The sequence below is a fragment of the Rhinoderma darwinii genome, chromosome 5 (genome assembly GCF_050947455.1).
Source record: "Rhinoderma darwinii isolate aRhiDar2 chromosome 5, aRhiDar2.hap1, whole genome shotgun sequence".
NCBI classification, from domain to species: domain Eukaryota; kingdom Metazoa; phylum Chordata; class Amphibia; order Anura; family Rhinodermatidae; genus Rhinoderma; species Rhinoderma darwinii.
In genome coordinates, this window is record NC_134691.1 from 268,649,680 (window position 1) to 268,662,602 (window position 12,923).

General features: G+C 40.3%; 1 protein-coding gene across 3 annotated transcripts in view; it reads right to left on the reverse strand.

Annotated features, from left to right (window-relative positions):
* The window catches only part of NEK11 (NIMA related kinase 11), a 272,607-nt gene that overhangs the window by 83,356 nt on the left and 176,328 nt on the right, over positions 1 to 12,923 (reverse strand). For all 3 annotated transcript variants that reach the window (XM_075827127.1, XM_075827126.1, XM_075827128.1), the window contains exons 10-11: positions 10,566 to 10,685; positions 1,554 to 1,647 (exon numbers count right to left, since the gene is read on the reverse strand). In XM_075827127.1, coding sequence (XP_075683242.1) covers positions 1,554 to 1,647; positions 10,566 to 10,685 — 214 coding nt within the window. The remainder of the gene's footprint in view (positions 1 to 1,553; positions 1,648 to 10,565; positions 10,686 to 12,923) is intronic.

The following is a 12,923-nucleotide window of genomic DNA, read 5'->3' on the forward strand; positions in this document are numbered from 1 at the left end:
TGGGCACTTTGACTGGTCTGCGGCTGTGCAGTCCCAACTGCAGCAAGCTGCAATGCGCTGTGTGTTCTGACCCCTTTCCATCATAGCCAGCATTAACTTTTTTCATCAATTTATGCTACAGTAACTCATCTGTGGGATAGTACACCCCACAAGACCTGCCGTCTTGTAGAACATCTGACCCAGTCATCTAGTTATAACAATTTTGCCTTTGTCAAAGTTGCTCATATCCTTAAACTTGCCCTTTTTCCTGCTTCCAAGATATCAACTTCAAGAACTGACTGTTCACTTGCTGCCTAAATTATTCTACCCCTTAACAAGTGCCACGGTAGCAAGATCAATGTTGTTCTCTTCACCTGTCAGTGGTTTTAAAGTTGGGGCTGAAAGTTGTATAAACTAGTATATAAACACACATGCACACAGACACACACACATAACAGGGGCATATGCAAAATCGCCCCCTTGCTCCAATATTCCAAGTCACTGGTATAATTGCACCTGCAGGCATCTGGCTCAGAGTTGGAAAGGCAACTGGTGAGTATAAATATGAACAGTGAACAGATTTGAAGAAAATAGACTATTCTATAGGAAGCATAAATGGAATTATCAAGTGGAAAGCAGAAGGATATATGAAGTTGATTTAGTTCAAGTTATATAAGTGAATAGCGTCATTTATACAGCTATTCAACCAAATTTTTTTTTATGCAGGACAGGAGAACATTAATGGCAATTATTGTAAAATAAAAATATAATACAACTGAAAGCAGTTAATCAAACTATAGGTTTCAACTTAAAAATGTAATTCAGGAAAATAAACAATGTAACTGTTAGGCTGGGTTCACACTACCTATTTTCAGACGTAAACGAGGCGTTTTATGCCTCGTTTTACGTCTGAAAATACGGCTCCAATACGTCGGCAAACATCTGCCCATTCATTTGAATGGGTTTGCCGACGTACTGTGCAGACGACCTGTCATTTACGCGTCGTCGTTTGACAGCTGTCAAACGACGACGCGTAAAATTACTGCCTCGGCAAAGAAGTGCAGGACACTTCTTTGCAACGTAATTTGAGCCGTTCTTCATTGAAGTCAATGAAGAGCAGCTCAAGATTTACGAGCGTCACAGACGCCTCGCATAATGCAAGGAGGAGCTTTTACGTCTGAAACGAGGCAGCTGTTTTCTCCTGAAAACAGTCTGTCTTTTCAGACGTAAAAGCCTCTCATCGTGTGCACATACCCTTAGCACGGATTCCCATTGAGGTACCCTGTTACATGACTGCCCTTACTGATCACTGATGGTCCTGCTAACTATTAGTGAATCTCTGCAACTGAACAAAAACGTACAACATTTTACACTCATTATCTTACAAATACTTTCCTTTACATATCTTGTACAAGATTTTTTACATTCTAAATAGCTACTAACGCTATTCGGATACATGTCTAACAGCACAGGGGAGAATTGCGCTTTGAGTAATCAATGTTAAAAATTCACCTCTATGGAAATTTAAACATCAAAAGGATTTGCAAAAAGTAAACGAAAAATATGGTACATACATGAAGGACATCGATGCTGAGTCGTTGAAAATTCCGAGACCTCAGATCCTGCATTCGTCTCTGATTTTCTTGATATTTTTCTTGTGCAATTTGTCTGAAAGGCAAAAAAAAACAAAGTGTCCCATTTCCATTAGCAGATCTTAGTTATTGCTTTTTATTGTATATATGCAGCACTACTGAGGGACTACATGCTAAGTGACACTATGTTGTGGTATGTCAATTGGAAGCTCCTGCCACTGATATCATCCTGGGTCCAGAAAAACATTCCATAGAGCTTTCATCAGCTGTCTGCTTTTCGCAAAGCCATCACTGTGTCTATCTAAAACTATGGCCCTATGACAACTAAATATAAAGGAAACATAGGTTATGACTGAAGATAGATTTGATTCGCCAGATCTGACATTTGCTACCAATCAGTTACATTTTAGAGAATTAATGGAGATGCAAAATTTGAAACTTCTTAAGAATGAAGCAAAAACTGAACAAAAAAGTTGGCACAAAATTCTGGTGCAAAATAAGCAAAATCAAAAGTGGTATAAGCAGGGCCACCATCAAGGCAGTACTACTGGCACTGCAGTCAGGGGCCCGGCCACAATGATGAGAAAATAGGGACCTGCCCGCTTCTCAGCCGCTTTAAACATTTGAATGAGGGCCCCAGCGTTAGTCACTTGGAGAAAGGAACGGACCCTGCAATGTTATAAGGCCCGTTCCTTACTCCAAAGTAACTAACGCTGGGGCCCTGAGAGGACTTACAGAAGAGGAAGATGCAGCATGAGAAGCAGAAGCTCTGTGTGGAGAGAGCCGCGCACCAGACACGTCCTTCTCAACACAGCCGACTGGACCTGCAGGCTGGTGAGTGTCCCCCCTCTCCAATCTGCTTCCCGTTCCTCCTGACCCCACTTGTAGAACATGTAAATTATGTTAAAAAAAATGTATATATGTTTGTTTTCCTAGAGTTTTTTGCAGCAATTTCCGTAATCGCGGCAAAAATGGTGCAGTTTTGCCACGATTCTATAAATATCATGGCAAAACCACGTATTTTGTGCCGCGATTATGAAAATTGCATAAAAAAAGAGGATACAAAACATGAAAAAATAGTGCTGTTAGGCTATATTCTCACAGTGCGGTCAAATCATGTTTTTGCCGCGATTTTGCAAAAATTGTGGCAAAAAAAAGGGATTTGACCACACTGTGTAACTAGACTAAGGCCTTATTCAGTCGGCCGTGTTCGGTCCGTGATATACGGACTGTGTGTTGGCCATATTTCCCAGGCCGACCACAGTTCAGAGAGCCGGACTCCTAGCATCATAGTTATCAATGATGCTAGGAGTCCCTGCCTCTCTGCGGGAATACTGTCCCATAACTGTGATGCTAGAAACCCGGCTCCCTGAACTGTGGTTTGTCCAGGAGATACGGCCGACACATGGTCCATATATCACATACCGAACATAGACGTCTGAAGAAGGCCACTTGTCTCCTATTTTTGGTGCGGATTGCACACTGAAAATTCACAAAAATGACAATATAAGGCTATATTCAGACGAACGTGTGTGAAATCAGCCGTGAATAACGGACGTTTTTCACCCGTGCGGGACCCGTTTTCACAGACCAATCATAGACTTGAGTCTATTGAGGGATCCGTGAAAATGGACAAAAATAGGATATATCCTATTTTTTTACAAGCCCTTGACACAGTCCGTTAAAGCAACGACCATGTGAATACTCCCATAGAAATACATTCAGCCGTGTGACGGTCGTTAAAAAAAAAGGCCATCACACGGACGATTAACACGTTAGTCTGAATAAGCCCTAACTCATGTGAATGGGGTTTGTCACAATCCCATGCACGTGCAGCAGAAAAAAATCTGCATGGAAATCAGGACGTGCTGCTGATTTTTAAATCAGCTGCATGCCTATTATGTTGCAGAATTGTAACGTATTTCATTCTTTGCAATGTAAAAGCTACACGCACACATTGAGAATTTGGTGAACAAAATCCGCATCAAAACCGCAGGTAATTCCGCAGGTAAGATCTGCACCTTATAGTGTGTTTTTTTAAATAAATTTTTAGGTATGGATTTAAAATTTTGATGCGGAAATAGGTGCAGGTTTTATGCGCCACATTTTTTACATTTCTTTTAAACTAGTCAGGAACAATTCGCAAGCGGAAACGCAAGATAAATTGACATGTATCATATTTTCAAATACGCACCGCAGGTAAATTTTTGTGCAGAAAATGCGACATGTAGATGAGATTTCTTGATCTCATTTACTTTGCTGGTACTGTATTACACTGCGGATTTAACGCACCAAAATACCTGCGACAAATTTGCACGTAACAAGTATCGCATGCATTTGGCCTAACAGAGGTTTTTTTAACTCACCCTAAGGCCCCATCCACACATGTTGGATTTGATACGGATTCCGATCCCATGCATATGAGGTTTCCGCAACCCAGTTCACATCCTCCGAAAAATTTTCCATGTGTATTTTTGTCCGCACCATGAAAAGAAATCCACCACAGCAATAAGTAGCATGCCACTTATTTTTCATGGAAAAGCCGAGGATAAGCAACTTTGAATGACTTGTTCACACAGTTTTTTGCAGGCAGAAAAATCTGCCTCGAAATTCTTTCAGGATTTGATGTCAGTGGGAGGTCAGAGACGGAAATGCCTGAAGAAAGGGCATGTCACTTCTTTTTCCCTCAAGCCTTTTTTCCCGCCTTCGAAATCAATAGGGGCCGATTTCGGTTGTTTTTTGCCGCAGTTTTCAACATGGTTTCCGCGGCAAAAAAAAACGCAACAAAAAAACTGAGTGAACAGGGCCTTATTCTCGTGCGGATCTGCTACACGCTTGTGGCACATCTGCGTCAGAAATCAAAGGGAAAGCCTAAGATTTTTTATGTTGAAAAACACATTGAACTTTAATGGCGACGTAAGAACAGAGCATTAGTTCTCCTTACATGCTCACAAGTGCTTCCCTCTCCCATAAGGCCCCCTTCACATTGTGTGTTTGCCCTAAGTTTATCGTATACGTCAGTAAATCTAACGTATACTATAAACAACGTAGACGATAATTCATAGGGCTCCCTTATGTCCTTTTAGCTTACGCCGGGCTGGTATATGTCGGTATACCTTATTTTTAAAGAATGGAATAGCGTAGTAGACTTTGCTATTCCATCCTGAGAGATTCCACAAAAAAACCTATACCGCTCCTGACATTAGTATGTGGACAGTGACGTCAGGAGCTTCCCAATGCCGGAGTCCCCAGGCAGAGCATCACAAGTGCTCTGCCCATGGACTTTGTCCCTGGGAAAGCTCCTGACGTCACTGTCCATATATGTAAAGTGACGTATGGGGATTCTCCAGGGCCAGATTCCCTGGCCAGAGTGTTGCCGACGCTCCGGCCGTGTAATCAGGCTTTGCAAAGCTTCTGACGTCACTTTATGTATATGGACATCAGGCACAGCGCCAGAGTCCATGAGCAGAGTGCTAGTAGAAGGCTCCAGCCATGGGAAGGCTTCAGACGTCACTGCCATTCATGGACAGTGACTTCAGGAGTTTCCCCTGGGCCATTCCCCGGGCGATGTATCCCACTGTATGCCATACAATGGGATACAATTTGGCTAAATAGAGCAAAAACCAGGGCAATACCGGTCACTGCCTGCTCCATGGTTTCGTTCACTGTAATTGGCATCAGCACCAAAATCAGTTAACGCGTATAATGTACAAACGTGAGTGCCACACTTTCCCTTGCCCACCCCGGTAATGGAGGGGGCCCAAACATCTTGGCTGTATAGGGCCCAGAAATTCCTGATGGCGGGCCTGGGTATAAGGATGAGAAAAGTGTCTAACAGCTCATGCAAGATGCGCCAAAATTATGCAACCACCACCACTGTGAAAAATTTGCCGCATTATGTGCCTGCCTGTTCTACGTTTACCCTGTCTTACTATTGGACAGCATTAGTAAATATGTGACAATATATTTCCTATTTTTTTTATACCATTACTAAACCACACTATAACATTGGTAACTTAGACTATGGGCTGTTACAGTTATAAATAATACCGAATATGTGTGTATTACCAGTTGTCTCAAGCTCATTTTGAGCCTTTTTTTCTAAAATTGTAATTCCACTCCATGTAGCCATATCATACCTTAATTATGCTGGAAATTTGGGGCACCAAGCAATAATAAGTCCATAAATGATTTAATCATTTTATATAAAATGATACCAAATGAATATATTGGAAATTGCCATAGTGATGTCGCATGGCGAATAAACATTAGACATGACAAATGTGTGTGGATTTAATTTATTGTTGCATTTCAGGTTTTTCTTTATTTTTATGTCACTTTATGGCAGACATTACAATACCATTACATTAATCTAGATATATTCTAACCTATACCTTAACATAGAGGATTAACAGCTACACTTCACTTGCATGGGCTCAATGATTGTGCCCATGCAAACAAAGGGAAAACATGTACACTCTGTTGCAGTATAAGAAAGCAAATCAGGGCGTACATGTTAACCCGTTTGCGCATAGGGCTTGATTGTCTCATCGCTACTTATGACAAATGAGAACAGCAAAGACAGCTTATTTAGAGGTGATGGTGAAGACACCAAAGTAGAGAACAACTTCTGTCTATGTGGATCAATTATTAATCACAAAGGATCTATCCGTCAAGCAATCTGTCAAACTGCCACTAGGTAGAAAAAGAAAGAAACATATAGAAAGATCTTCAATTGTAATGGTGTGTCTATAAAAACCAAGACACAGCGATCAGATTTGTCCAGGCCTTGATATTTTCTGTGGTTAGTAATGTGAAAGGTGGGCAGACTCAATTTATACAAAAAATATGTGAGTGATGACAATCTCTATACAGTTCTGTGGAATATGTGGGTACAAAATATATAAGAAACAGAAAAAGAATAATAAATAATAATTTGGTTTAGTAAAGAAAGAAGAGTACAGCAAACAAGAGATGGATGGTAAAATCGCAGAAATGACGAACATTCCATGAGGAGCCTAATCATAGACAATATAATATTTTGGGAAAACACTATCTGTATTGGCGGTCGCCATACTCTTACTATGGGAGATTTCAATAAAATTGGAACCATGATTTCTTTTATTTATGCATGAGCGCTGGATCATAGTCCCTTTTTTTTTTCTTCTATGGGAGATTTACTTTTTTAGAGAGTGATTATTGTGATCTTCCAGGTCACTGGGGTCATATACATGTGCTGCAAGGAAGACATATATACATGTGCTGCAAGGAAGTGATAGCATGACAGTTACTTATTGCACTTCCCCAACAGCCACCATGTCTTCTATGTCTTCTTCATACATGACCGTGCTGCTCCTTCACTCCCTTCTTCTCTGTGCTAGAGCGTATATAAACTGTTAGCAAGGGTGTGAGATCCAAGACAGCTAACAACATTAGTCAAGATTCACAAGGGCCCCTACAAATGGCCAATAAGCATTTTACTAGAAAGGGTGCAGACAGGACATTGAAATCAAATTGGGGGCGTAGTCAGGGGAGGGGGGCTGGAGTGGCGTGGTCATGTTCTTCTTTAGCATACACTCACCAATGCATTTCTTTTTTTCCAAATGACAAATATATTACAGGGGAATATTTTAGAACTTTCTAAGGAGGCAGTGAGGACTGGCATTTGTGATAATTATTTATTGAAACTGACTTATAGGAAAAGTGTCATGAAATATTTTTTTTTATAAATTGATGTGCTTTTATTTAATAAAATATTATATTGACTTTATTTATTTTTTCACAAACAATGTTTTTTTTTATTAACACTTTCTTACTTTACTGGGGGCTGCCATGTTTTATTTCATAACGTCTATTAACGACACATACACAGATGGAATACGGCTGCTACAGGGCATAGGACATAATGAACGGCTCCCGTTCATTGTGTCCTCTGCTTCTGCTATGTCATTCTGTACTGTGCAAGCACAGTTCAGAGCGACCCAGCATAGAAGCTGGTTTGTAGGTGGAAAGCACACACACACACACCCCAAACATGCAACTGCGCCACACACAACCCCCACCACTGTGGGAGGGGGGGTTGTGTGCAGGGTGCTTGTAGGGGGGTTGTGTGATGGTTTGTGTGGGCATGTGTGTGGGGGGATGCATGCAGGGTGCTGTTGGGGGGGTGTCTGTGGAGGGGGTGGTTTTCGCGTGTTTTTTTACGCATATTGTGTTCGCTTTTTGGCGAATACTTAGGACTCCCATTGACTTTGGGAACATTTGGCACGTTTTTCGTGCAAAGGAATTGACTCGACACTTCATTATTTACACAACGCGTTTTTTAAAAATGCGTGTGTAAAAAAGCGCGTTGTATGTAATAACAGCGTGCTTTACCAATTATATAAATGAAAAGCGTAATCAAGCGTTTTTTGATGCGGGTTTTGGCACATAAAATGCGCAAACAAATGCGTCAAATACACGCCGTGTGAACCTGTCAACTGAAAAGTCATTCACCACAGGGGCTTGCCTCTTGACTTTCATCGTTCTTAGCCATTTGGTGTCCTATAGCTTCTACCAGCTACATTGTTAAAAGCACTCCCAAAATGGGAGCCGGACAATGCTTAGCAATTTAAAGACACCTTTTCCTGGCTTGTAGCTAAAAATAGGGAGGGGGGTGAGATTCCCTCCCACATTTACGGCAGCTGTGTCAGGTTACTTTCCCTTATTCACCTTGCTGTAATTCTGGGAATGCTCCCTCTGGTGGCCAACATAGGAAAACATGTCAATTTATTGTTTAATTTTTAATACTTCCCACCATGTGGAAGAAAAAAAAAATACAGCAAAAAAACGTAAAAAATATAATAAAAATAAGTAACTTACTTAGAAAAAATATTACATTCGCGACACATTCCCTTTAAGAAGGGTCCATGTAAAACCCTGAAAAAGGCAAAACCACATAACATTTCCAGCAAAGTACAGTAGGCTGAATCTATTTTTTACAGTTCCATTAACTTTATTTTTAGGCAACTGGCAGGAGTCCTGTTAAGTATTGTGTGCATACCTTTTATCAAGAATTTAAAGCATGGTTTATATATAATCTGTACCTTCTATACTTGGAGCCATTTTAAAAGTCAAAGACACATTAAAAGGGTTCTCCAAGTATTACTGAGGTATTTGAATAATGGGAAGAAAAGAGGTTGATCCAGCGCTGTTGTGGTGTTTAAAAAGGAATCATGTTCCTATATTTATTTAGTATCAAAAAGTTAAAATCGAACATATGAACAGATGTGGCAATAAGGCAGTTTCTAGTAGGCTTTAAATACCTACTGGAAACTGCCTTATTGCCACGTCTGTTCATATGTTCGATTCTAAGTTTTTGATACTCAATAAACATAGGAACATGATTCCTTTTTAAACACCACAACAGCGCTGGATCAACCTCTTTTCTTCCCATTTGCTGCTTACCGTGGACCGTCACAGAGATCCGAGCGAAGCTGGAGTGTCAGACGTTGGACTGGTGAGCTGGAGATTTCCTCCCCTTGTTTCTTTGGTATTTGAATAATGTGAGATTATATATAAGGAACTTTTCCTGGACATCATTTTGTATTTCCAAATGCAAAGTGACAGGATGTATCTTGATTAAATTCATCTCCATGGTGATTAAGATTGGTTTACTATTAGTTCTTCACCAAAAGGAAGAAACCTGTGTCTCTAGTGCTTACCTATAGGTATCTATGCTATAAGCCAATGTCTCAGTCAAGAAGGAAGCTTCGTAAATGACTCTGGTATTAGCCAACAAGGGAAAAACATAGGTGGACAAATCTGTTTTGGGCTTTTGGACTTCATCAGCAGACAGCACTGTGCTGGTTGACCATGTGAGATACCATTTTACTGAAGAGATGTACAGCAACTCTCTTCAGCAAAAGTATGCAAATACTTATTTTCCCCAAAAAATGGTCTCACAAGGTTTCCGACGATGTTGATAAGGTCCAACAATACAAAACAGGTCTGTCTACAGATACGTTGGGCGATATCCAAGTGATGTTCTAAAACTCCTAAAAGTTTGTAAGACAGAGGTGTAACTTGAAGCTCCGGAAGTACAATGAAAAATAGTAACAAGGTCCCCGAAATTATCACATTATGCATCACTTATAGTACATGGGCTGTGACCTTTTAGGCCTGTGCTTAAATGTGAATGGGAGAAGGCTGTAATACTGTGAACCGCTGCTACAAGTGTGTCGGCGATTCACGGTACAAGCAGATAGGAAATGAAGGGGAAGCAGCATTCGTACGAGCGCTGCAGCCCCTTCAAAACAGCTGATCAACGGGGTCCCTGTAGTCGGATCCCGACCAATCAGATATTGATGACCTATCTTGAGGATAGGACATCAATTTTTAATGACTGGACAACCCCTTTAAGCCTATGACTATAATATGATTTGTAGCAGGACCAATTCCATAGTTTTGTTAAAATCTGTCATTTTTTTATGGTTACATAAAACCTGACCGTTTATAAGTTGGTGAAGGCATGTTTTGTAATGTGTGCCAGGTTGCCAACCTATTTTTTTTTTCTGGACCACCTGAATCCCAGATGGCTTTTTATGGACAAATTAAAAAAACAAAAAGTGAATTATAAAGAAAAGTGTTATATATCTGTCTAATATATGTCTATAGGTCAGAATAGCCGTTTTACAGTGATCTGCAAAATGATGATGACAACAACAACCTGCACAATCCCACCCAGCATGGGAACATTTATTTTGTATTACGGACCAAGGCCTGAATTCCAGAGGCATAAAGCTTCTTAGTCCCAATGCAAAATCTGTAACACACATACCATGTACCATTTATAATACTGGTGTCTTCTTTAGTGGCAGAGGGGACTAAGGCCAAAGTGCAACTGCTACTTCTGCACACCCTATAGATAAAGCTTTGCAGAAGTCCACTATTTTTATGGACAATCTGTGCAGTTACAGGAGATTGTCAATCCTAGAGGCGTGATTGTTCTCTTACTTAAGTCGTTTTGCTTTCTCATCTGCAGTATTCAGCTTTCTTAGCCTCATTCTTTCTCTGGGGGTCATTTTCTGCACTTCTGATAGTTCTCGAAGAGTCTGAAGGTGGAATTTTTTCTGACTATAAAAACACAAGAATAAAGTGTGAAGAAATGATAATCTTTTTTTAAATTACTGATCAAACAGTTCATCGTAGAGACTCTCTCCAAAGTCACTGCTCACATCACTACACAATATTAAAACCTATTTCACAGCTTAGTATGAAAATTATGCCAGCTTAACAGACTAAAACACCAAGCATTAATAATGACACTGCAGGTGAACCCTGAGGGTATGTTCACACGGCGGGGGTCCGTAACGGCTGAAATTACGGGGATGTTTCAGCCTGAAAACATCCCCGTAATTTCAGCCGTACCGGCATGTGCAGGCGCTTGAACGCCGCGTCAATTACGGGCGTAATTAGCGCCGCTATTCATTGGAGTCAATGAATAGCGGCTCCAATTACGGCCAAAGAAGTGACAGGTCACTTCTTCTACGCGGGCGTCTATTTACGCGCCGTCATTTGACAGCGGCGCGTAAATATACGCCTCGTGTGAACAGACAAACGTCTGCCCATTGCTTTCAATGGGCAGATGTTTGTCTGCGCTATTGAGGCGCTATTTTCAGACGTAATTCGGGGCAAAAACGCCCGAATTACGTCCGTAAATAGGCCGTGTGAACATACCCTAATTAATAAGTATCATTTACTAAAAAGAACTTACATTTCATTCTATTCAGTTTAAATCCTACTTTAAAAATCACATAGTGTAAAAATAATTATGGTAAAACCAAGTTAAAATAGAGAAATGACAGTCCCATAATGACAAGTCACTAAGTCACTAAAATACAATACTAGCTCCTTATTGTGACCTAATTATAACACCAAACTCAGTCATTTACAAAAGTGAATCATTTTATTAGGATACAGGTGACCCTCTTTCTGTAGATGATAAACTGATACTACTATAGGGGGTACAAAGGTAACTGTCGCACCCAGGACCTAGTGCCTGAGAGCACTATGTCCTGAAATACCACTCTGCCACATAAAGGACACCAGTATTATAAGTATCACAGGGTAGGTGGGAGCCCTGTTATAGATTTTGCATTGGGGCCCAGGAGTCTGAAGTTATGCCTCTAGATAAACAGGTGGTGTTTTTATTATAAATGGTAGTGATGAATAATTGAGGGGGAACTAAATAAAAAACTAAAGCTTGCCATGTATTCCATTAAGGAATTACATGTGTCAGTCTTTTACCTCTTATTTTTATTGATTTTTCCATTACTAAATATCACACTAGGGCTGTTGCATAACAACAGTCTGAATCAGGCTTTGGGGACATCGTATGTCACTCATACAGGCACCAGAACTTCCTGTATGATGAAATTAGACGGACTGTTCCACACACGCTTTCCACAGGTAGGGGACAAAAACCCCTATCACTGTTACTGCTGATAACTAGACACGCTGTCACCCTGTTATAATGGAGAAGATCACAGTTCAGCCTCCCTATTGCTATACTGATAATCTCTATGTTTATTTAGGAGAATATAGAGGGAAGAATAATCACACTGTCTTCCCAACAGGCAGAGGTGGTACTGGCTGTATCTGCTCATGTCATGTTGTGCAAAAGTCCTCATGGGATTTAAAGCATAGCACAGAGGAAAATAAAGCCGGGTGAAATCTAAAATTCAATATAGAGTCTGATCAGAAACAGACGGGGGCTGGACGGCAGGGAAAAAGAGTACAATATACATAAAAAAAACTCCAGAGCCGGAAAGACAGTCAGGTGTTGGGGTGCAGGGATGGAAAATTGTGTCTTCTTTAAGGCACATTGAACACATCAGATGTGAATAATACCCCAAAAATTGCGACTAACTAAATTGTCCACTTTTAATCATATTTTTTTCAGTTTACATGTTTAAGTGAAAATTAAAAAAGTATAAGGCTATAAACATTTTCTAAAAACACTGAATTGCATATCTTGTCTGATACTGAGTTACAACCTGTATTACTGTCAAGATCTGCATTCATAATTTTGCAGTCTTAAGGGTCTGTTCATATCAGCATTCGGGTTCCGTTCATAAATTCCGTCAGAGGAAACGATGAACGGAAAGTCGAACGGAAACTATCGCTTCCGTTTGCATTACCATTGATTTCAGTGGTAATGCTTTCGTTTCGGTATGTTTCAGTTCTGTAAAGTTTCTGTAAAGTTTCAATTTTTTTTCACGGAAACAATAGTGCTGTCGACTGCACTGCGGTTTCCGTGAATTTTTTTTTAATCTTTACGAAATGGAAATAAATTGATTATGACAAGAGTGA